Below are 27,500 nucleotides of genomic sequence, written 5' to 3'. Positions count from 1 at the left end.
ACTTATCAACAAAGGGCAGAGATCGGCGAAAAGAAAGAGAAACATGGATGAAACAGAGGAAACTATTCGGGAAGGTAAAGATGATAATGAGGCCGAGCAAAGACTATTTTTAGGGAGGCAGCGAATATCTTTGAGACATAGAAATGGAGAACTTATCAAATGCAGACACAGAATGGTAGAAGAATTTTACCAAGATTTTTATCCATCAAATACCATAGTTTAGACAATAAATTCATCTGTAATCGTTAGTAGTGTACCAGAAATTATACCTTTTCTTGCCCCTTCCCCTTGTGGGGCGAGCAGAGTGGTTCCTAAATAGGACTGCTCAGCCACGTAGGCTACTGCTGATGTGTGTCACTCTCCATCCTTCATAGGGCGAACACGTGTATTACAATATTTGCAGCGTGGATTGTGACTATTTTCTTCCAGATATCACTATCTCCCACCCCCGTCACGCACAATCACCGGCGGAATTATGGTTGTCATTTTGAGGAGAAGAAGTTGCTCTTAGTGGGAGATATGGTGACTAAATATACTGCTAGACTCAGTCGCTGTCTCACTCTTGGCAGCGCCCACTTGGGACCAGGCCACGAGGACCAACACTTGGAAGAGTTGGCGTAGCAGTTGGTTCTCGTTTTCCAGGGTTCCAGTCCCCCAAGGCCCCTTCGAGATCTTGGTGTCCCCTTTTTAATAGGGAAAGGAGGCGGAGAGTTCCAGGACCTCGGAATAAGATTCTTGGTAGGTACTGGATACTTAAGAAAGATAACTTTCTCTTTTGGAAGAGGAAAAAAAGATAAAGAGAGAAGAAGAAAGAGAAAGAAAAAGAAGAAAAAGGAAGAGGAAAGAAGAAGAAGGAATGAAAAGAAAGAAGAAATAAAAAAGAAAAGAAAGAAAAAGATGAAATGGAAAGAAAAAAAGGGAAATGAAAGAAGAACAATAAAAGAAGGAAGGAGGAAAAAGAACAAAGAAAATGAAAAAGAAGATACAGAAAGAAAAAAGAAGAAAGGAGAAGCAAGAGAAAGGAAGAAAGAAGCATAAAGAAGAAGACAGAAGAAGACAGAAGAAGAATGAAGAAGAAAGAAAAAGAAAGGAGAAGGAAAAAGGAGAAGAAAGATGAGAGAAGAAGAAAGGAGAAGAAAAAAGAAGGAAGAAGAAGAAGAAAGAAGAGAAGAGAGAAAGAGAAAAAAAAAAGAAAAAGAAAAAAGAAGGAAGAGGGAAGAGGAAAGAAGTAAAAAGAAGAAAAAAGAAGAAAGAAGAAGAAGGAGAAGAAGAATAAGGAGGAAAAGAAGAAAGAAGAAAAAAGAAAAATGGAGAAAAAGAAGAAAAAAGAGAGAAGAAGAGAGAAGATGAGAGAAGAAGAAGAAGAAAAAAAAGTAGAAAAAGAAGAAAAATAAGAAGAAAAGGAAAGAAGAAGAAGACGAGGAAGAAGTATAAGAAAGAAGGAAGAAAAATAAGGAGAAAGAAGAAGAAGAAGAAGAAGAAGTAGAAGAAGAAGAAGAAGACAAAAGAAATAGAAGAAGGAAAAAACAAGAAAAAATAAGGAGGAAGAAGAAGAGGAGGAATGGAATACTAGGAGCAGAAGAAGGAAGAGAAAGAGGAAGAGGAGGAGGAGTGGAAGAAGAGGATCAGGAGAAGGAAGAGAAGGAGGAAGAGGAGGTGGAGAAAAAGGCGAAGTGCTCAAGCCGAAGACTTCCAAGGAAGTAGAAGTCGTGGATCCCAGAAGGGCACAGAGGCAAAAAGAGCCTTTTTTTTTCTCTCTTTTCTTTTGTGTGTGTGTGTGTGTGTGTGTGCGCGCGCGCGCGTGTTCGTGTGTGTGTGTGTGTGTGTGCGTGTTCGTGTGTGTGTACGTGCGTGTGTTTACTACCTAGTTGTATTTACCTGGTTGTATCTTACGGGGAAGGGAGCTACGCTCGAGATGTCCCGTCTGTGTATCTCGCCATGTCTAATTTGCTCTTAAATTCTTGTATTGTTTTAGCACACACTATTATTTCGTCTAGTGCGTTCCATACGTCCACCATTCTCTGGGGAGAGCTGTTCTTTTTCAGGTCTCTTCTATAACTGTCCTTTCTGAGCTTCCTTCCATGTCCTCTTGTGTGTGTGTGTTCACCATTCACCATGACCTTGGATCACGTGTTAGATTCGTGATCGACAGTTATTAACCTCTCGAATGAGAGCTCAGAGCTCGTATGACCGATCTATGGGTAATACTGTGACCTTACACGCACACCTCTCCCCCCAACTCCCCGCCCACGAGAGTTGGAGTAACACCCCGAAGCGCAGCCCTGGGCGGGAGCCGAACCCGGACCGTCGTAGTGGCAGGCGAGAACTCTAACCACAGCGCCACGAGGTGTATGTGTATGTGTGTGCGGAGGGGGTTGGAGGTCAGTGATCTGGGCTCTGAAATCTAGAATATGAAGAATTCTAGATGGACCTCGACCGCATTTGTTAGGAAGCCTAACGGTAAAAGGTATGATGACAACATGTTCAGTCGCCCAAGTATTAATGTTTAAGTCCCTAACGGAATCGAGAGAAAACTGTGAAGTTTGAATTATTTGTGAAAATTACAATTGTGAAACTAAAAACTGCATATTCTAGCAAGCTACTCTTACAAACTGATTCACATTGGTAAGACAAAGTTAATTTATAAAGTAAGATCTGCCGCTTCGACTAATGTAGGACTCTTCCTTTGTGCAGAACCGTGTAACGCGATTTGATGAGAGTATATTTGCATATTGCAGAACACAAACATAAACACCCATGTCCACTTCAATTCACAACCGAAAAGCACACACCTACGAAAAATTGAAGAGGAAGAATGACGAAACCAAAGACAGCTGTTTCTTTCCCATATACTACAATTAGGTAAATAAACACACAAACACAAACAGACATACAAACACATACATACACACATACCAACACACACACACACACGGACGCACACACACACACACACACGGACGCACACACACACACACACACACACACACACACACACACACACACACACACACACACACACACACACACACACACACACACACACACACACACACACACACACACACGAGGAGGACTGTAGGCTTTTGGAAAAAGGATTCCATGACAAAACCTCAGTGGACAAAAACCTACCGGACAAAACAGCAGCGGATAAAAACACAGCATCCTATCGCAGAGGGGGATAAAACCACAGTCTCACAACAATGAAAGAAATAATAATAGTAATAATAATACTAATACTAATGATAATAGTAATAATAATAATGATAATAATAATAATAATAATAATAATAATGATGATGATAACAATAATAACAAAAACAAGAACAACAACTACAGCAACAACAACAATAATAGTAATAGTAATAGTAATAACAACAGCAGCAACAACAACAATAATAATAACAGCAGCAACAACAACAACAATAGTAATAAAAATAATAGTAATAATAATAATAAAAATAATGATAATAGTAATAATTGTAATAATAGTAATAATGATATTGAAAATTGAAGCCTTATTAGTAAAATTAACCAAATTAAATAAAATTCAGTCTCATGAATAAAATGCATAAAAAACCAAGCACATGCAGAAAGAAACAGTCACACACAAACTTTATCAATTTCATCATTCTATTTTCTCCATATCTATAAATTACGCTTTTATTTCTCCTCCTCCGTGCCTCCGTTCCCCTATCCCTTTCCTCTCTATCCCCCTCTCCCATCTCCTATCCCCTTCCCAGCCCCGTCCCGACGAGTACTGAGAGCTTGTGCAAGTCCTAATGGTCAAACACTACGGAACGAGCCAAGAAAAACTCATGATTTTGTTTCTTTTGAATAATCTTAACTCCCATGTCTTCCTTCTTCTTCTCTTCTTAACTCGTTTTTCCCCCATTCACTCCTTCTTCTTCTCCCCTCTCCTTCACTCCTCATAATCCTTTTTTTTTTTGTCACTAATACGTTTTGTTCTTTCGTGCAATGTTTTCTTCCTTAGCCTTTCCTCTTTTCCAACTTTGTTTCTTTCTTTTTATTCCCACTCGGTAAGTGCAAAATACTTTCCTGGCTTTCTAATCCCACAACGGTGGATATCAGAGACACGGTAGATCATTGTCCTATGTATATGTTAGCATCTAATCAGTGGAGTCGAACTGGTCATACTGACTTCAGACTTCATTCACAACCACAGTCATTAAAAAAAAAAAACAAAAAACAAAAAAAAAAAAACGCGCACTTAACACCATGACCCGATGGCTCAGTTGGTAGAGTTCCTGGCCGCCGCTTCGGTGGTCCGGGTTCGAATCCCGCCCAGGGTTGAAATAATTTCAGTATTGCTGAGCTGCGAGTCGTTACTCCAACTCTCGTGGGCGGAGAGTTGGGTTTGTGTGTGCGTGCAAAGGTCACAGGATTATCCATAGATCGGTCAATATGAGCTCTGAGCTCTCTTCCGGGGGGGAAATAGCTGTCGACCACAAGTCCAAGCAGGATTAAGCCAATGAACCGCAACAATAACTGGAACATCTACATTAGGATGTATTTCTCCTTTTCCTTATCTTCTTCCTTCTCCTACTCCTTTTCTTCCACCTTCATTCTTTCCCCACTCCCCTCCATTACCTCTTCTCCTCCCCATTTCTCCTACGAGTTCAGCTTTCCTTTCTGTCTCGACTGCAGACAGCCTCCCTTCAGCAGAACTACCTCTGCTTGCATTGAAAATAGCACACATCAACCAGTTGCCCGGGAAAAATATCTGTTCTGGTCCGCAGTCTCTTGTAGGTTCACATGTACTGATTGTCCAAAATCACTTAGAAACTGCCAGAACATCCTAGACCTAGTCTGGACTATACGGTAAGGTTTGGGTTTCAGCCCTATAGAATGTATATTAATCAACCAGAATTAGTACAAAGGAGAATGACAAAAAATATATGCTGGCTTAAAAAATTACCAAACTTACACTCGCTGGGAGGACGAAGAGAGAGAGGTGATCTAATAGATGTATTCAAGTGTGGCAAGGGATTTAACAAGGGGGATGCAGGCAAGGTCATCATATTAAGACAGCAGTGCAGGACTCGTAATGATGGATTTAGATTGTACAAATTTAGGTTTAAGAAGGAAAGAGGTAAGATCTGATTTACCAATAGAGTGGTTAACGAATGGATTAGTCTTAGCAAACATGTAGTGAACGTTGAAACAATCGGTTGATTTAGACACATGGTAAAGGACATGGAACTGCCTAGTGTAGACCTTATGGTCTTCTGCAGTTTCTTTCATTCTTATGTTCTTATGCACACACACACACACACACACACACACACACACACACACACATATATTGTTACATATATTCCCATATATGTAAGGTTGGAATAGAATTATTACTTTGGATAACGGCGTCACTTGCGATTACGTGGGTGTCCGATTACAGAGAACGAGTACGGAGGACGCATGGGAAAGAGGCCCATACAATGAAGTGTTTGTTCTTCGTTTTGCGTAACACTCAGCCTAGAGCGGCGCAGAACGTTTCATTTAACTTGAACAATCAGGTTCAATCTCCATAGACGCAATTCCTATGGGCCAATCAGAGGATATTTTTAGAAAGAACCAGGGGGTCTTGGGCGTTCAGAGAGAGGAGTCTAACATACGAAGTGCCATGTAAGTCCTCTGTACTCCCCCTGTATTATTCGTAAGATAATTAACTCAGCTAGAATTTCATTTAGATGTTCTATGAAGTCTACGGCAGGGACGCGGGACGCCTAGACAGTGTTTTCGTTGGTAACTAAATTAATTAACCAATTAATTTCTCTTTCACCCCCGTTAAAAGTTTTACGAGCGGGAATCTTCTGTTTAGAAACTTATTTACTCAATTGTATGACCATTGATTATTAATCCCTCATGTAATCCTATTAACTTTAATGAATAGTGTTAAACTTTCCAACTGTGTTTTTTTTTCACTTTTTTCACTATACCAAAAAAGTGAATGGCGGCCTTGAAATTTCTTTAAGTTACCCAAAGACATGAGATCTGGAGAACTCATTCACCCATTCACTCTTACTATGTGTTACGAGTCAGAAAGCCTTGTAATTTTTATTTGAGTTATCCCAAAGACATGGGGTCTTGGGAACTCATTTCATTCACTCTAAATGTGTTACAAGTCAGATGTGTGAGCGAGATTCGTAACAATATGTATATATATAGATAGATATACATATATATATATATATATATATATATATATATATATAATACGCGAATAAATCACAAAAACACGTGATTCACAAAATGTGTAATAAAACCACTTGGAAATGTCTTAAAGAGACGAAAACGTTCGGTCACCTGTCATTTTATTTTCAAAGTGGTTTTATTACATATATATATATATATATATATATATATATATATATATATATATATATATATATACATACACATACATGTGTGCATATAAATATGTATTCTGTTAAATCGTGTCGAAAGGATTACTCCCTCCGCACTCCTCTATACCGTCTTATTCCCGTCGCCATCTTCACTCTCCGCCACTCTCCACTCTCCTGAATGATCCAAATCTGGTTTCCCCATGACTGGTTAGTTTGCGCGCCAACAGGCTGTAGTGTTTTTCGTAGCCCGTGTGACTAACTCCCTTGCCTGGAGCTGCCTCAGTCATCACAATCCCCCCAAGAAATCAATGGTTGGTTGTGTACTTTTAGCAAACGTTTGTTGAAGGTGTGTGAAAAGTATGTTTGTTTCATAACTGGAGTATTGGGAATTTATCAGCGTAAAATCGAATACAGTAACAAAATATATTCATTTTGATTAATTTTTTTTTCTTTTGTTATGCGATGCTAAGTAAACTTTAAACAAAATTTTGACAAACTTTGAAAGAAAAAGTACTATGAATTAAATGCCTAAAGATGTATAGACAGCGTTCTTTATGTATGATCTATGTGAATATATATTTTAAATATCCTAAAGAAAAACTCTGTTTCATCGCATACTTGAAAGTATGCATGTCATATGACAACCGTTTGTATAACATTTGCTTTCTGGGGGGGGGGATCAATCGTTCTAGCTCTATCTGTCGTGTTAGAATATGAGCACGCCTTTATCTTTGCGTCTATCATCACTCAATTCATCTACCGCCACTTCAATCTCTATTTTCGCGTCCACTCCCGTAATCACCATTTCAATTTCCATCTCCACCTTCACCTCTACTTCCGCGGTCGCTTTAAACTCTACTTAAACTTCCATCTCCAATTCCACGTCAATCTCCACTTCCTCTTCCAAATCCGACCACTACTAGGTCCATCTCTATCATCCTCCACTTCCGGGTCACTTCCAGACTCACCTCAAACTCCATCTCCACTATCACCGCAGCCATCACTTACATTTAGAGATTTTTGCCATTTTCTCCTCTAACTCCACCATGGAAGGGAGTGGATGGGGGAGGTGGGAGGGAGTACTGTATGTGTGAAAGATATTTCGACGCAGACCGAAGGGATTTCTCCCCGTCTTCTCTATTTTTCTCATGAGGAAACTGGGAGGGGTGGGGGTCGCCGATTTAATGAAGCGGCCTTGCTGTGAATGTGCTGTGTCTTGATACACAGCTTCTGACCCAGGGCAGTGGGCGAGATGCAGGGATGACCCGTCATCCAGGAAGACCGAAGAAAAGAGGGAGGGAGGGGGGATTGAATGGGAGTGGAGTATGTGGAGATGGAGTGGGTGGGAGTGGATTTCATGCCTTTGTTTTTGGCTGCCTCCATTGTAAGGGTGACAAAGCCGTTGCCATAAGTATGTACACACACACACACACACACACACACACACACACACACACACACACACACACACACACATATATATATATATATATATATATAAATATATATACATTATATATATATATATATATACACTATATATATATATATATATATATACATATATATATGTATATATATATACACATATATATATATGCAAAAATACGTGCAGACATGAAATGTATTGTGCTTCAATCGTCGCTAGCGGAAGCTGTGGCGAAGGAAGCCAGAGGATTTGTTCACTGGTCCGGACATAATCCCCCTCAGCTCATCATTTCCTGACGGCTCTCCAGCCGACGTATGGGAGGTAACTCGGCTCAAGACAGCCTTGCCTGAGCTGCCGCTTGTGTCCCGGGCCTTCATGCCCAGAAACGCCCGGAAAAAGGGACCTGACTTGTGTTAAACACAAGTTTACCAGTCATTTGTTGATAGATAACGATTTCCTCTCGGGAACCAATTTATCAGCTCTTCGGTTAAACAAAAAAGTATATACTCGTAGAGATAGAAGGAGCGAAACAGAGGAATAAAAGAAGACGAAGAGAAAGCGGAGGAGAAACAATAGGATGTAAGAAAAAGAATATACAGTATATATAAATACATTTGTATATATGCGAAGATCTGGAGTCTGGGATCCATGTTGTAAGGGGAGAAGCGTAAACACCAGACTCAAAGTGGGAAGTTTAATACCCACTTTGAGTCTGGTGTTTACGCTTTTCCCCTTACAGTTTGTGTGTATATATATATATATATATATATATATATATATATATATATATATATATATATATATATATATATATATATATTATATATATATATATATATATATATATATATATATATATATATATATATATATATATATATATATATATATATACATATATATAAACGGCCTACCCAACGCCACTGCAAACCGTATCGCGGTCAACCATGGCCACGGCCCTCGACGCTAGACATCCCCATTTTCAGTACTCACTGAGCCATCTGGGACAACCTGAACATGTCTCCATCGGTGATGGCTCTTGGCCATTCCCTCGCGTACGGAATGCCCTCTGAAACCAAGACATCTTTAAGAAGGGAGTATTATACCAACCACGTAGTATGATTGACCACGTGGCATCAGAAAAGACGCGCTGCGACCTGACGTACACACCTGCCTTCACTGCTTGACCCCTGCTGCTTAACCCCTGGGTGACCCAAGGCTGGTCTAATTTTGTAATTGTGTACCACGAGAGGTTGTTTGCGGGACTGTATACATACGGTTTCTCGCCACTTGTAAAATCAGTTTGGTTTTAACCGTACAAATAAATGACGAACTTATTGAAAAAAAATTCATTTTGCCGTAGACCCCCCCCCCCCCACTCCAACATCAATATTAATATCAATGGTAATATTGATATCAATATTAATACTGATATCAATGTTTCGTCCCTCCTGGCTTCTTTGTTTTCTTTTTCGTTTTCTTCATTTCAGTATTCAGTTTTGTCTTCGTTTTATATTCTTTTAATTATTCCTATTCTACTTTTTACTTCTACTTCTTTATCTATGTTCTCTTCCTCCTCATCACCATGGTATTAATTTCATTACAATCTCATCACACTATCACATTTCTCCCTTCTCTTTTTCCATCTTCTCCTTTTCTTATTCTTTCTAGAAGTGTTCAAGTGGATCAAAGGCTATAACAAGGGTGAAGCAAACAAGGTCATCATAATAAAACAACAGGGCAGGACTCGCAGTAATGGGTATAAACTGGACAAATTTAGATTTAAGAAGGAAATAGGCAAGAGTTGGTTTACTAATAGGGTTGTCGATGAATGGAATAAACTTAGTAACCATGTAGTAAACGCTGAAACTATCAGTTGTTTTAAAAAACGATTAGACAACTTAATGGATGGGGATGGCAGGTGGTGATGGATACGGAGCTGCCTAGTGTAGGCCGTATGGTCTCTTGCAGTTTCCTTTATTCTTATGTTCTTATGTTCTCACGTTCATCATCATCATTCCCTTCCTCGTCATCCTTCTACGCTCCCATTTCCTGCTTGACCTCATCTGTCTCTTGTGAAATTTTTTGTCAAGACTGAATTAGCGGTATTTTTTTTCCCAACTTTGTCGAGTTTACATTTCTCTCTTGCTACGCGAGGTTTTCTCTTGCTTATCAAAAAGGAATTGGTCACTGGTCCTCATTTCCAACATAAATCTCCTTCCCAGGTCCAAACTACTCTCCTACCTCTCCTATTTCCATCCTCGACTCTGACCAAAGAGGGAAAGGTCATCTTTAGGGGCGTTTTGTCGAGAGTACTTCGTTTCGTTGCACTGTGAAATATCATCCTGTATGTAGCCTGCAACATGTTTTTTTTTTGTTTCTTTTTCTCTCTCTCCAACAATAGAGATCCCCCTCTCTCTGTTTTTCCTCTCTGTATCTCTGTGTCTCTCTTTCTCTTTTTGTCTCTCCTTCTCCCTCCTCTTCATGATTTTTTCCAGTCCCAGCTACTTGTTCCTATTCCTGTTGCTCCTCCGTTTTCTTTTCTTCGTTTTCTTCATTTTCATTCATTGTCACTTGCTGTTACTATCATCATCTCTGTTTCTGTGGACATTACAATATCCCTTCATACTACCACCAACTCTTCAACCGCAGTGACTACCACCACCTCAAACACAACCACATTTGTCACTCTACAAATACAACAAACATCTGGTCATTCATTACGACCTTTCATCATTACAAACTCTCGGGTCACACTTGTCAACTCGGCACCACCGTCACAACTAAAGCCACCACCACCGCCACAACCACTATCACCGCCTTCACCATTTCAACTATAGTCGTCTTTTTCATCCTCCCCCCCTCCCCGACTCCAGCGAACACTATATCCACCACTATCACAATACTAACACCATCTCCATCCCTACGGTCATCACCATCGTAGCCTATCTGTGTTTTCCTCCTTTCTCCTTCATTTCTCTTCGCTTCCTTTTATCCCAGATTTTATTTTATCTTATTTATCTATTTTTCTATTGTTCTTACTCATGCTTTATTTACTCATTTGTTTTTGTTTTTTATCTATTTCTTTACTTATTTATTATCTATTCTATCATCTATTCATTTGTATGTTTACTTATTCATTATTCTAAGGAATGAATGAATGAAAAAATGAATTTTTTGCTTTTCGCGTTGTTTCATATTTTACTTTCTCATTTATTTGTTCATCTATTTTTTTTTTTTTTTTTTTTACTTATTTATCATCTTTTCATTTATCTATTTACTTATTCATTATTCTGAAGGATGAAGAAATGAGGGAATGAATGAATGAATGAATGAATGAATTCTTTACTTTTCGCGTTCTTTGACGCCCATTTTCTGGTGATCACGCCATCTGTTCGTGTCCTTCAATTTCACCAGTCCGGTGACAATCCGAAATATTTTTGTTCTTGCCAATTCTATAAGATTTTTAATCAGCCGAGGGTGCAAACTCGAAACGAAATGAAGTCTTGATCGATCAGATCCCAACTTGTTTCGGATCTATCTCATGGCACAACGAACAAAATCGCCACTGAGTAATTTTTTTTTTATTGCTGGTGGGGGAGGGCTCATAACGTATTAACTATTATTGTAGTGTGGTTGCCAACAGGCTATTTTATCCAACCATGATATTCTCCTTAGGCTAAGGCCCCAATACTATTGACTACATTTTAGGTACTTTAGAGTTGTAGCGATCACCGAAGAGAAAGAAGTTTTGGTGAGTTCGTCTCCTTCATTGTAAGATGCGAATGAACTGACTATACATGCGGCCAGGAACAAACACACACACACACACACACACACACACACACACACACACACACACACACACACACACACACACACACACACACACACACACACACACACACACACACACACACACACACATATATATATATATATATATATATATACCGCGTGGGTAGTCACCCGTGGTGCGTAATTACATAACTGCACTGGATTAGGTTAGGTCGGATCAAACAGGGTCACACTGTCATAAGCGCGTCAGGTCTAGCCATGTGGGCAACAACGCGCTTTCCACACCACGTGGTTGTCATGGTTGTACAAAGTTATCTCTACTGGCTAGAGTCGCGTATAATCTTTCATGATTGAAAACTCGACTCAGAAAAAAGATGATATTGAGTAGTTTTAAATTCTACCCCTCAGTTCTACTACCCACCTTGCGGTGCGGCCACCACCCAGCACTTCTAAGCTACCAGAAGAGGCTGGATGACCGCATTGTGAACAGCTGCCCAGGATGTAACACTTCACCCCATACCATACAACACATAATGGAAGACTGCATTATACACAATCATGCACGCAAACAACACAACATACACTCTATAAAGGATTTGTGGGAAAACCCAGTTTCGGCTGTGGCATTCCTTGGGGAGACGGGACTGCTCGGACAGACAGTCTAGGGAACGACAACAACAACTACCCACCCTAAACCTCTTTCTTTTACTACCCCCTCTTCTGATCGGTGTTGTCCACAAGGATAGAAAGGTGGGTTATCACAGGCGAAATATTAATGCCTAATGGCGCCTTGCCACCCTCTGATCATCTGATTAACTCCTCGCGTTCATTCGTTGGGATCATCTGATTGACTTGCCTGCTATTAACAGATAGATATCCTCTTATCTATTTTTCATGCCACCCACCCACCTGTTGCAATCCTTCATCCACCTATAGGGGCTACATGTCGGAATCTCAGCCACCTGTCGGAATTTCTGGTTTACGTTTTCAAAGTTACCCACCAATTGACAGACATCCTTGATCCATTTTTCCTTTTCCTTCCTTCTGTTTCTCTTGCTCTTCTTCGTTTGCTCATATTCCCATCGTTCTTATACATCTTTTCTTGTATGAATTAATTTCTCTCTTTTTTTCTTATCTTCAACTCTTGTCAGCCAGACTTTTCTCTGTCGCTCTCTTCTTCCTTCAGTGTCGCCGACCCGTTTTTCGTCTTCGTGAAACATCTTCAACTTGTTTGCTACCGAGGGTCGGGGTGGTGAGGGGAGCAAAGAAAACGGGTAACTGAGTAAGGAGGCTTGGCTGGAGACAGAAGAAGAAGAAGAAGAAGAAGAAGAAGAAGAAGAAGAAGAAAAAGAAATGAAGAAATAAAGAAGAAGTAGAAGAAGAAATGAAAGAAGAAGATGAAGAAGAAGAAGAAAAAAGTAATGAAGAAGAAGAAGAAGAAGAAATGGAAGAAGAAGAAGATGAAGAAGAAGAAAGAAGAAGAAAAAAGAAATGAAGAAGAAGAAGAAGAAGTAGAAGAAGAAAAAGAAATGGAAGAAGAAGAAGAAGAAGATTAAGAAATGGAAGAAGAAGAAAAGAAAAGAGAAAAAGAAGAAGAAAGAAGAAGAAGAAGAAGAAGAGAGAGAGAGAGAAAGAGAAGGACACTACCAGCTGGTTTTGGAAAAAGGGGGATTAATCGAGGAAGCCTCTAACTCGGTAGCTTTCAACCTGGAGTGCCTCGGCCCTTTTAGACGTGGCACAGTCCCCAAATTGGGGTCCCATACCGAAATCTAGTTAGATGCAAAACGATCCTATTCACTATTCAAATGATCTCAAGGGGACCTAAAAACAGTACGCTAGGTATGGGATACGTGAGGAAACGGGGTGAGAAGCGCTATTCCAACTCTCACGTCTCCTGAGGGATGGTATGGAGGATGGAAGAGATTGGCGGGACTCAAGAGGAAGGGAAAAATGGCGTCACGCAAAGGGTTCGATCCCCGAGATACCGACTTTTTTTTTTTTTTTTTGACTGACTGACTGACTGACTGACTGACTGACTGACAAGCACCCGGACCTGGCTTCGCCAGGTGTGCTTGACCTACGGCGTTTCGCGCCCTGCCCTACGGGCAGTTTTAATGTACCAAAATGGGAAAATAAAAGAGTAACAATAAATTCCATAATTTTATTTAGACCTACTACGATTTTGTACATGAAAAATACATTAAACACATAAGTGGAAATTCAAATCTTCCTTCTCTTTCTAACGATGTCCCTCAGTGAAAGGTCTTTAGAATAATCCACTGTGTAAATTTCTTCGGGCATAATCATGGCTACGGCTTCTTCTTCTGTCTTACTGAAAATTTATCTTGGAATGCACACGATGGATTGATCAGGTTCTTCCCCTATTTGCGAAGTAGTCTTCAAAATCTCCAAAAGGAGTCGTCAAAGTCTACTGACGTTGTCGTCAAATTCTCCCCTCGTCTCTCTCTCTGTTTCTCTTTCTCGTTAGGTCAATCATAAAGGCAATAAAATTTCGGAAGGTGGTCATAAAAACGCCAGGAAATTTTCAAAACTGAAAAACTTTATTTTTTTATGTATATAGATTCTCGTGGCAATATTTCGTAAATATTCTCTTAGCAATATTTCGTAAAGATTCTCTTGGTAATATTTCGTAAAGATTCTCTTGTTAACATTTGGTAAAGATTCTCTTGGCAATATTTCGTAAATATTTTCTCATTAATATTTCGTAAATATTCTTTTGTCAGAATTCCGTAAAGATTCTCTTTTTCTTGTTAGCACCACTTTCTTTTTCCATGGTAATATTAGTGTTTCCGGTGATGACTCATTTCCGGGTTGGGCCTTGCGTAGGAGGTTGGGAGGTTTAGAGAAAAACATTTTTTTATGTTAGTGGAGTGGAGATTCTCTTGGCAATATTTCGTAAAGATTCTCTTAGCAATATTTCGTAAAGATTCTCTTGGTAATATTTCGTAAAGATTCTGTTAACATTTGGTAAAGATTCTCTTGGCAATATTTCGTAAATATTTTCTCATTAATATTTCGTAAAGATTCTTTTGTCAGAATTCCGTAAAGATTCTCTTTTTCTTGTTAGCACCACTTTCTTTTTCCATGGTAATATTATTAACGTATTAGATTAACACACGGAGAGCAGCTTAAAGACACGTCTACCCTCTATGAATGCTTACAGGCGTCTGAGTCAGATGTGTCCCCGGGAGTTAGTGTTTCCGGTGATGACTCATTTCCGGAGTAGGAGGTTGGAAGGTTTAGAGAGAAATATTTTTTTATGTATATAGATTCTGGCCTACGACAGATGATCGTAGGCTGCGTTTACACCAAGCGAATCGATTCAATTCCTGAAGAATAAAGACGATTCATGCATCGTGTTGTTGATTCGCCACACTAGCTTCCATGTAACCGTTTATCACACCAGGCGAATCGGCATGATTTGAACTGACTCGATTCGCACGGTGTAATAAACGGTTACATTGGAACTAGTGTGGTGAATCAACACGATTCATGAATCATGCTGATTCTTCATGAATTGAATCAACACGATTCATGAATCGTACTGATTCTTCATGAATTGAATCGGTTCGCTTGGTGTAAACGCAGCCTTATTCCGTTGCATGTCGTTCCTTTAATGGCGACAATGGAATCTCTATCCCCCCCTCGGATCACCGCTCTTCCCCACTTGATCCACCATTTCTCTCTGCGTCTTCTCCCACCGCCAGCCTTCCTACTTTGATCCTATGTCTACCAATTTTCACTTTATACGTCGCCCGGTAGGGGTTTCACCGTGCTCATAATGAGTACCAGCCACCCTGCAGGGCGATAATAATAATAATTACTGCAGACTCGAGTCACGTTCCCCTCAGATTTGTTATGACCGCCATATTTGAGTTTACCGATCTCGTGCGGATTACCACAACTGGCTGGCAATTGGAAACCCAGATCAGTGTGGTTTTTGTATGGATTTCCAGCACATAAGTGGGATATATTATCTCCATAACATACAACAGCGTTTAATCCTTCTTTTGTTTTCTTTAGGACTATAGGGCGCATTGCATTGTGGTCCCAGTTTATGCGGCAGCGTCGTCCAGGGCTTACAGTTCTTGGTCGTAGAAGCGAAAGGATTCGTCTCTTCTCTCAAGGCAAAAGGTCGTAGGCTTCAACAACGACGACAATAATAATGACAGAAGCAACATTTGCACCATGAACACTCTCATTCTTGGTCTAGTGTCATTTCTCGTACCACACCCCACCTCCATTTTAAGCTTTACATTTTTTTTTCTAAGTTTTCTTCCTCTTTCTCTATTGTTCTCCTTTTCTGTTTTCTTCCTCCCCTCTTCCTCCTCCTCCCCATACTTCTGTTTCTCCTCTACTTTCTTCCCTCCTCCTCTTCCCTCCTTAATCTTCTACTTTTTCCTCCCTCTTTTTTTTCCTCTCCTCTTTTTCCTCTCCTCCCCTCCCTTCCCCTTTCCTTCTCATTCGACCTTTCTCCTTCCCCTCCCTTTCCCTTCGCTCCTCCTCCTCCTCTCCTCCTTTCCTCCTCCTCCTCTCCTCCTTTTCCTCTCTTCCTCTTCTCCTGCTCCTCCTCCTCTCCTCCTCCTCTTTCTCTTCCCCCTGCTCCTCACCTCCTCTTCCCCTACTCCTTCTCCAATTTTCCTTCTCTCCCCTTCCTCCTCCTTTCCTCCTCCTCCTCTCCTCCTCCTCCTCTCCTCCTTTTCCTCTCTTCCTCTTCTCCTGCTCCTCCTCCTCTCCTCCTCCTCTTTCTCTTCCCCCTGCTCCTCTTCTTCTTCCCCTGCTCCTTCTCCTTCTCTCCTCCTCCTCCTCCTTCTCTCCTCTTCTTTTCCCTCCTGTTCTTCTCCCACCTCCCTCGTGAACCTTAGTTTCCCACTGTTCCAGCAGCTCTTCGCCATTTTCTTTCAGTCTTCGCACATTTTTCTCAACCAACTTCGAGTTTGTTTCCTTTGCCAGCCCTCCCCTCGTGACCCACACCCGCTTCCTCCAAAGGGTGCCTCACTTCGGAAAACCCATGTTTTCTCATATATCCCATAGTTTATGTATTACTGTTCTTCGAGCCTCCTGGAGACCACTTGGTCACTGACTGGAATCACCAATCTCTCCACTCTCACCAGTTTTTTGGCTTGAGGTCCCAGACGTGAGATTATGTGGTTCCCCCAGGTGTGTGTGTGTGTGTGTGTGTGCGTGCGTGCGTGCGTGTGTGTGTGTGTTTATGAGTTGAGTGTTTGGAATGGAGGAGGCAAGTGAAAAGTGGAAGACATTGGCCGTAGTCTTCTGAGCAAAATTTCATCCGTATGTTCACCGACATCAAATTTACTTACCATACACTACTACCTAACCCCTACACCATCATTCCTACCACCATTAAATATGACGTGAATTTTAGTAGGTAAATATTAAATAATAATAAATTGACATATAACTAATAATAAATGAGGATCAAGCAAATAATAATAAACAGACAAATGATAACAAAACAAATAAATAAAATAATATTAAATATATGATAGTCATTACAGCATCTTGCTTAGGTGTTTATCTAAATGACTCTAAAAGCTTCGAATTGAACTACATTTCACTGCCTCTGCAGGAAGTTTATTCCATTCATTAACTACACGGTTGGCGAAGTTGTTTCTGCCCACTTCCAAATTAAATCAATTTCCAGACAGTTTGAGACCATAAGTGCGGAATACACGAAAAAACGTGGTGAGAATCACTGTCCTAAACCATCAGTTGGATGCTGCTGTGCAATTGATACTGTGCAATGATATGCAGTTAATATCCCGTACGGGATACAGTCTGATTGTTATCAGAAGAATTTGTTCGGCTGTAGTAGAGTTTCCGCTGCCGAGCGATGGGACATCTCCGATTCTTCACCCTCTCCTATTTTTTTCAGTCCCATTACTTTGATTACTTTATTTTAGTTGAAACCAGACATTTCTATTCGGTATATAGGAAGGTTCTGGACTTGAGAGGGTTAAAATCTTTCTTGACTGATTATTTCGGGTCCAATAGATGGTTTGGTTACTTTATTTCAGTTAATTTCAAAGAACTTTAATCAACTTACAGATACTTCGGGACCTTTCCTGTTCATGTGGGTCTTTCTCCCATCCTGTCCTCCACCGCTTTCCAGTTTTTTACCTTTAGTTTCCTGTTTAGCTTCCGGGTTATTCCCACGTTCCATCTGCTCATCCCGTTACTAAAACCAGCTGGCAGAATCCACTGGGCTTACAAGGGCGAGGGAGCACTCCAACTGGCCAATTCCGGTCCAAAATGTCATTCATTACGATCCATTTCGGGTCACAGGATCAATCAACCTCCATCTCCTCGGTTCAGTCCATCTATCCTACATTCGTGGGGCCTCGTACGAGCCTCCTCAATTCCTATTAGACTTCCTGTGTCTTCATTTGTATTTATCTATATCCAATTGTTTCAGTTCTTTATTTGAAAAAACTCGCTTGAATTTGCGTAATATTACTTCAAACTAGATTTACTCTAGCCTCTATTTTATCATTTTAGTGATTTTAGCTATTACAAGTGCACCTGCTAGAGATTTAAATCAACCATTTTTGCACTGACATTTTCTAAGCGGAAGGAAATCATATGGTATTGTCCAGAGTAGAATATGAAAAGTTGGCCATTATAAGAAAAGGAGGTAATCCAGATGATAATTTTTACAGAGTAAAATCGTCTGGTGCTGGATAGAATACAATATAGAAAGTATGTCAGCATACAAAAAATGTTAACGTTTTCTTTCGACTGCAACCTGTGACGTCATAACGCTTGCTCTTTCTGTAAATTTTAAACCTATATTATGCTTATGTGCGTAAAGAATGCCAGAGGAATATGCCACAGAGAGGGATGAAATAGCCTGGGGGCAGCCAGAATAAACTATACATTGGCTGTGTGTAAATCCCATGTATCATAATGGCTGGGGAGTGCGAATTATACGTACAAAATGACCGGGGATTCAAAATACAAGGGAGTGAATATCAAACGTGACATCATGGCTGCCTCTTGTTTGTGATGCGTGCTTGTGAGTGTAATGCCATCGGCGTGGGGTGCGATTTGTATGTTGGTGTTATTTGGTGTAAGTTTTGGAATGTCATGCATATGTAATGCAAGGTGTGGATGAAAGAACAAACCTTTGCGGAACTCTGCTGGGTATGTATTTGTCATGTTAACAAAAAAGCATCCTCCTGTGGTTTGTTCTGTTATGACAGCGTATTCGGATTCTAAGATTATTGCCACTCCTTGTCGGAATCGTTTGTTTTTAATGGATGGACAAAGGTACAGTCATTATGAACCTTCTTCAGTTCTGTTATTCCACCATGGCTCTGCTAACTGTATAATGTTTTTACGCCATAATCTAAACCATTTCTCTACACTTGTTTGTAAGTGTCCCGGCGCTGAAGATTCCTACCTGTCCACGCCCGTAACTATTGCTGATCTATAGCCTGTGAATCTGTGTCTATCTTGCACAAGATATCGAAAGATAGACCACTAATTAGAAGGTTTATCAATGTATTCATCTGGGACATCCACACACACCCAATTGAAACCGGAGTTTTGCTTCACTGCTCGTAATTGAATCATACATTGCAGCCCTAAGGGCAGAATGATTCCTGTAGGAGTTCATGCGTCCATCATCTAGCAAACGTGCCTACCATGGAGGAAATGATGGAAACTGGATTGATAAAAACCCATTTACACCAATAGCGACCGTTGAAACCAACTTCGTTCCTGCATTTGATAATAAAACATCCAGAGTTATGAACCAGTACCATTTGTACAAGGAAGGAAAACTCTTTCGTTTTGCTTCGAGAATTTGTTGTATGCTCTTTCCAAACCTAGTCCAAGGTGTAGGAAATTAGGCTAAATGTGGCCTAAGCCATCACCTTTGCCCATTGTACTCGATTATGGGAGGAAATTCTCGAGAGAATGTTGACGTGCACGATGCCCGCAAAACCCTGCCATTTCTTGTCGTCAAAGACGGAGGGAGAAAAATCCCAAGTGAAAAAAGAAAAATGTAAAATTTTTATAACTCCTTGTCGACTTATTGAAGTTCCGTAATGGGCATCAAAGTTGGCACGCAAGATAGGTTCTAATTTTGCAGCGAAAGACTGAAAGATGGTAGGAACTTTAGTAGTTTCTCGCATGCAAGGAGAAAATGGCCTTCTATATATCCAAGCTTTCATAAGGACTTTGCCTTCTATTCACGACTGAATTAAGGAAAAACTCTTATTCTCAAGTTATTTGTGGAACATCAATATATTACGTAAGTGGGGACAGCGATTCCAGCTATGAAATATCCAGGATTAAGAGCAGATATATTAGTTTACTCATTCACACACACACACACACACACACACACACACACACACACACACACACACACACACACACACACACACACGCACACACACACACACATATATACATATATATATATATATATATATATATATATATATATATACATGCATCGTATAGTCAAACACATACAAACAAACAAACAGACACACACACACACTCACAAACACACACACACACACACACACACACACACACACACACACACACACACACGCACACACAAGGTTTCTGTGGTATGGGATATGAATAGGAGCAGGCTTATGTGTAATTTCCTTTTACCTCAGCACATTTCAAGTAGTTATCAATATGTAAGTAGATATCTCTCTTCATACCTGGCCAGAAGTATTTAAGTTGTGCTTGTCTATAAGTTTTATCATCACCTGGATGAGAACTGTAATCACTCTCATGAAATAATTTTTATACCTCTGGTATAAGAGTTTCTGGAATTACCAACTGATTTACTGGGCCCCTAGAATTGTCCCTCGGACTTACGACTATTTTTCTTTACAAAAGTCCACTGTTCCAATTAAATTCTTCTATCTTTGGTAGTTTTGGAGGAATACCTCGTGGGTTCATCAAATTCTGGGCTACTTTTTCCCAAGTCTGATCTTTTCTTTGTTCCCTTACTACCAATTCCTCATCTAATGTTACTGGTTACTAGTTCATTAATACTGCAGATAAAATTGACCAACCCTATCCCAAACAAATGAAAATGTCCTGCAAAAACCCACATTTTTCAAGTTTTACTTTCAGCCCTGCTTCAGCAAGTCTTGAGAATACCAAGTCTAATTTCTTAGAGTTAAAGTGCTCAGCCGTTGTTTGGGAAACTATTGAAATATCATCTAGAAATACACTGGTTCCAAGATTTTTACTCCTGGTTTTAATTGGCTTAAATTTTTGCTAGTTATATCATTGACTACACATCCCGTATCAATAAATATTTGAATAGGTTTATAGGAAACTCTACTCGCAATGAGGGGGTCCTACAGAAGCCCATCCAATTGTTATAGTCAATTTACAATTGTCTTTGGTATTGGTGTTTTCTTTTACCCTCCTATCACTCTTGTCCCTAACACAATAATGTCTTTCTGTATTTCTATGGTTAGCTCTGTAGGGTTATTTTATGCCTACAGGTTTTCCTCTTGTTTCTGGGTGAATACGAAAATTTGGCATTGCTCTACAATCCTGTGTTCTCTGTCCCACTATGGTGATACAAACAGAAAGTGATATTTTACAACGATACACATCATGACCCTCATATTTGCAGTTTCTACAAATAGTTTCATTATAACACTCTTGTGCTTTATGCCCCCATTGATTACAGTTAAAACATTCAAATCTATCTAGCATTCCTTGAAGTGCTTCTAACACTGTATTCAGATTTTCTGTTTCTGTAATCACTCATCGAGTTCCTAGTGCCTATTGTCATAACATATGGACCAATTGCTTTATTTTTACAATAACCTTGAAGAAGTCCATGGTTTGTTTGATATCTTTATACAGCTTTTCTGCAGTTATCTCATCACAGTTATGTACCAATAGTGCAAATGCTATTAACATAGTCCCCCGTTTACTAGCTCGTCCCTTGTAGTGGTTAGGGTGCACTGCGTGGTTGCGTGCACTGCGTGGCTGCATGCACTGCGTGGATTGGGGCACTGTGTGGTCCTGTAGTTGCTTGTAGTCTTCTTAAGTAGCGTTGAGTTTCGTCCCTGGCTGCCACCACTCCCAACCGCCACCACTTCCGTTGCGTCCGTACGTCTTTCACTTCTACTTTCCTTTCAATACTGTCTTTGTTTCCCACTGTTTGTTATATGTGGTTAGTTTTCAATCGAGGTTGAATTAAATTGGTTATGTATTTTCTAGTTTTTCTTCTTCAAACTGTTACACTTGCTCTCTGAGTGTCACCCATGGAATCCCCAGAGAAAACGCAAGACAGATTCTAGTTGAGTTTTGCAATTACGTAGTGATTTCCTTAGTCTAATGATCTTTGATTTTATATATAATATCATATCGTCCCCAAAAGGGCATGGTCTTACAATCGTGAACCAATTGAATTTTCTCCTCTTACACCCTTTCCCCAATAAGATTCCTTGTTACAGGTCTATGTGCAATGTTGTTTACTTCAGCAATCTCAAATCACTGCATAACTCACTTAGGTTACAAGTAGTCAGCACAACACACGCCATACAGGCTAACGGCCATTTTTATGGGTAAAGACGGAAAGCGAATTCATACAACTGCTCGCTTACGAACTGCTGTTTACCAAACACCCAACTTATAAGACTGCAACCTTCACTATCTACCTCACTTTCTACCTACTTTACCTATTATCTACCAGCCTCTTACATAATTGATTAATATAAACTCCTCACACTTCTCACAGAAGAACTATTACTTTTCAATTATCATATTTACAGTTCCGAACTGCCATAGATTGTTTGATGTTTTGTAAGTTCGACCACTGTTTTTCATAATTTGGAGGCTATTTCCTCCATTTCCTATGACCAAGGCATCACACCAAGTATTATTTTCATTTTACAGGGCCACCGCTGATACATCTCCACGTCTCTCCTTGGGTCATGATCACTATTCTTCTGCTTCTGTCACGTCCACAACGCTCGAAACAACCTCACCTGGCACTGCACGCGTGTCACAAAAAGTGTTCCTGTTACCCATACCCGACAAGTCAGAAGAAAATCAACCGCACAATGTTCAACTGTTCTCCAAAGAAATGCCCAGTCGTATGTCTTCGTCCAGAGCTCTCTCTCCTCCTGTCCCGCCAGTTTCTCAGGGCATTCCTCCTCCCTCCATATCTGTAAGGACTCAGAAAGCCGTACTCCCTCCCTCAAAGTCGCATCATTTAACACTGAGGACCTCTGATATTTCCCTTCCCAGTCACTTCGAGGTGGGTAACAATGAAAAGAGGAACGCGGTCGATATTGCTTCTCTTCAACCTTTGAAATTACCTGCAGTATTCGGCACATCCCAACCTCCTACGCCTCCTCATTCCTTCAGCAAAGATATTCCCAGTGACACAGAAAATCCCATCGTGAAAACTAGTGAATTAAGAACACATAATACTATTACCCAAGACAAAACAATTCTCAGCACGGCTTCCCTTACCACCACTCCAAGTAGAAGCCTCGATTTCTATGGCAGAGAGAAAAACATCGCTGATGTATTCAGTAGTGCCAAAAAGTCCAAGGAGGTCATCATGGAAGATGCCACGGACGACCTGGAGGGCAAAACAGGAACGACGCAGGAAGGCGTCTCGCGGGACGCCAAGAATAGCCATGATACTAAATGCTGGTCGCAAAGAACGAACGAAAAAGATGCGGATATGGTATCAGAAGTGGTAGGGCTTGAAATAGATTTCGGTGATAGTGAGAGAACAGAGGACTTTGATGATAGTAGAGGATTAGAAGACTTTGGTGATAGTGGGAGACCTGAGGACTTCAACAGTGAGAGATTAGATTTCGATAATAGTGAGAGAACAGAGGACTTTGATGATAGTAGAGGATTAGAAGACTTTGGTGATAGTGGCAGACCAGAGGACTTTAACAGTGAGAGAATAGATTTTGATAATAGTGGAAGAACAGAAGATTTTGATGATAGTGATAGAATAAAAAAAATTGATAATATTGGAAGAACAGAAAACTTTGATGACAGCGAGAGAATAAAAGACTTTTATGACAGTGAGAGTACAGAAGAAACCCATAAAGTTATTCATGGAGGTAATGAAAAGGATATGATGGTCACTGAGGTAAAAGAAATGAAACTACAGATCGAAGAGAATGATAGGAAGATGCACATAAGCTATAGTTCTGAATATAGGGCATATGAGGAGCTAAACACTTTATTGGTACTTACAGACAAAAAAACTTCTGGAATTAAAGAATTTAACGAAGAAAATTCGAGAGAATCAGAATTTGGAGTTGCGACTATTGCTGATATCAGTGCCGTGAATCCTCTCAATATCAACAAGCAGAGAGAAAATTATTTGATGGAATTATCCGATGATTCCGAACACTACTTACAGAAGCGTTCACTGATCCAAGAACCTGAGGTTCATCAAATTAAAGAGGAAGAAAGGGTAAACTCTCTCTACGACAGGAGAATCAACCTCAACGAAAGCGGGTGGGATATCAGTGAATCCCAAGAGGAGATTCATTCACTAAGAGACCTGGCACACGACCAAGAGATCCACCAGGTTGCCGAAGACCGTCGACAAAGGAATCATTATCTCCACCAGATTGATGAAATCCAGCAACTCAAAGAAGTTCAAAGGTGGTCGAGCTTTACAAATCTAGTCAACGAAACAAGCTCTAGGGAACGGTTGCCCATGAATGAAGACACAGAGGTGAGCGGGATGAATAATGTACCGAACACATTCACGACAGGAAGTGGCAGCTCCGAGGAGGACGGGCTTTCACGGAATCGTCGGGGTGTTAAGGGACGTGTACAGACACACAACGTTGTCCTCAATGTCACAGCATTGCCACAGCTCCCAACGCAAGTAAGTAACCCAACAACAGCTCCCTCACTTTATCATTCCCTCTCCCTCCCCCGATCGACCCATACACCATTTTTGAGTTAGCAAACTAAATCCTTCCGACCTACTAAATGATCTTAATTGAGGGTGATCATCCTTCATAAGCATACAAGATACTTCTACAATATGTGTGCGATTATGGATATATTGTTTAATCAGCTTCATTTACTGCTAGCAAGTTAACATCTAATTTTCCTATCATCAGTTCCAGAAAACAAATATATAAAGAGATTTGGAGTTTATGAGAATTTTTTGTAGCAGTAAATGGAAACCAATTACTAATTCTGGGAAAACTAACCAATCCAATGTCGTCTACTTGTTCCAAAAATATAACATCACTTAGAGAAACAGGGAGATTGAAATGCAGCCGATAGTAAACCCGTTTGTACACATTGCCTTCGTCAAATTACCCAGTTGTAAAAGGTTATTATAGTTCATGATATTTTGAATTAGTGATACACTCTCTGAAAAGACAAAGAGTACGGGGTGATATGATAAATGTATTCAAATGGGTTAAAGGCTTTAACAAGGGTGATGCAGACAAGATCATCATATCAAGACAGTAGGACAGGAGTCGTAGGTAAATAGCCAAGATCTGGTTTACTAATAGAGTGGTTAACGAATGGAATAAACTTATAAACATGTAGTAAGCGTTGAACCATTGGAAGGAGATGATAGGTGGTAATGGATATAGAACTGCTTAGTGTTTTCCTTATGTTCTCTTGCCGTCTCCCTCATTCTTTTGTTTTATGTACATTGGGTCTAGATGTAGTCTCAGCTTGACTGAATAAATTATTATTCATGATCAGAGAAGAAGTTCAGGGATTTCTTTATGATAAATGAGAACACTAATTTCATTGTCCTCACTTATAAAGTGGCAATTTTTTGGGTGATGTCTTTACTTGCCCTTTCATGTTTTTGTATGCGTAGGTGGAAGTCTTACGGTAGAATATATTAATGTAATTGGAATTATGTGGTGTATCATTTGACTGGAGTTTATCCGACATCTTGCTAGTGTTACACCCGTACCTCTAACCTAAAATAATTTGTTAGTAAATAAGGGACCCGGGAGGACAATACTTATATACTGCCTCATCCCTTAAAGGTGGGTGAACAATAGAATTTATTATCATAAGTTATTATTCTTTAACATATATCATCACTATTGAGGTTAGACAAAGATATATATATATATATAAAATTATTTTCATATATTGAATGTAAAGCTGTATTTATCATATCTTCATTACATGCAAAATAATTATCATACATATTCTTACACATGTGAGATAGGATGAAATCTTAGTCATCATTCCTTGTATCCAATAGATCTATACTGAGATTCTTATTTCTACATTATTATTCATATGAATTAAATTCAACACAATAACATCAGCAAATGAACTCAATATAATAGGCACATTTAATAATGAATTAGACCTTGTATTAATCTCAATGTAAGAGATCGCCACCATGTGACTGCAATGACATGACATGCATATACATGATATACTAAGAGAATCATGGAATATCTAATTGATCTCTAAATTTATCAAGATAATAATGAACTTCCAATACAACACAATTTCCAAGCTTACATACCTTCTGGAAATGCTCTTTTCCTCTTTACAGCAACCCCCCATTTATTGTTAATAACAAAACATGCTAATTCATGCATGTGTATATGAAACTCCATTTAAGCTAACACAACATACGTATTATTCGTTTGAATGTAAGAGGAAAAGAGGACGTAATCAACTCTTAATTCGTTGTTCCAAAGTAAACAAGTTCCAACAATGGATCTGTAGACATACATAGGTCGTAAACATAAATCATACATTATTCATACATTACAAGAAATTAAAGCAAATACATGATTGAATTTTCACACATTAACTAGAATGTAACAATCTTAAATATATAACATATACGCAGATATGTTCACTTTCGAAATACTTTGGTTTTCTCTTGCGACGTTATGCGCCTGCGTAATGGAAGAAAATGGAAGACACAATACAACGGAAAACACAATACAGCACAGGGGTGACTATGGTACATGGTACGGTAACACTAGTTAAGTTGTCAAAGTCTGTGTTGGAATATTCATTGTTGGTGAGCATTTGCTTTAGGTGTTTTAATTCACAGTGAAGAGAATTCCACGAAGAACATACCGCTGTGCTTATTCTTATGTAGACTCTGGTAACACCTTTCTTATAACTATATGCACTCCCCATTACCATTCATTTGTCCACGTTGGGTTTGCGGTACACGTTTGTGACGAAGCTGTCCGATGTTGAGTCTACTAGTACATCCGGAAAGGGGAATAAACATTTGTTTTTTATTGCCGCTGTAAATGGCAAGCCAGAGATCTGAAGGTGGTACCGCAGATTCTCTGGGAGTTCTTCAAAATGGGTATTAACAAATATGTCGTCAATATGCCTACAGTATATTGGTGGTTTCACCTCACTATCCGGGAAGACCAGTTTCTCTACAGCGGACATAAAGGCTTGAACAAGGACGAGATCTAATGGTGGTATCATCGCTATACCGTCTTGTTGGACAAATAATTTCCCTCCTGGACACCTAAAAGGAACCTCTATTGTACAATTGATATGGAACTCTTTACATATATTCTTGGGAATATGGGGAGGAAAAGGTCACAATGGTTAGGTAGATACACTTGAGAATTATGTTAACTGTTCTGGCCATAGGAATTTCCGTAAAAGGATTCTGAGTATTTAACGATGCTATGAAGCCTTAAGTTTTATTTACTCTCAGAATATCAACAAATTCCTCTGACGAACGAAAGGAGTTAGTACTAGGAATATAAGGAGAGATGATATCATGAAGCTTTTTGGCGAAATGATAGAAAAGGGTAGGGATTTGGGAGATGGTCAATTTAAGTTGGTTTCTCTCTTCATGCGTATTCATGTTACCGTAGGATTAGCCCAGTTGA

General features: G+C 39.7%; 1 protein-coding gene across 1 annotated transcript in view; it reads left to right on the top strand.

Annotated features, from left to right (window-relative positions):
- Nucleotides 1–27,500, top strand: part of LOC143034571 (uncharacterized) — a 214,454-nt gene that overhangs the window by 77,710 nt on the left and 109,244 nt on the right. Inside the window, exon 2 of the mRNA XM_076200824.1 lies at nucleotides 22,534–24,508. Within this exon, the coding sequence (XP_076056939.1) occupies nucleotides 22,534–24,508 (1,975 nt within the window). The remainder of the gene's footprint in view (nucleotides 1–22,533; nucleotides 24,509–27,500) is intronic.

This window comes from Oratosquilla oratoria, chromosome 17 (assembly GCF_046742065.1).
Source record: "Oratosquilla oratoria isolate Oo_2021 chromosome 17, ASM4674206v1, whole genome shotgun sequence".
Classification (NCBI taxonomy): Eukaryota; Metazoa; Arthropoda; class Malacostraca; order Stomatopoda; family Squillidae; genus Oratosquilla; species Oratosquilla oratoria.
This window is presented reverse-complemented; position numbering and strand designations above follow the sequence as displayed.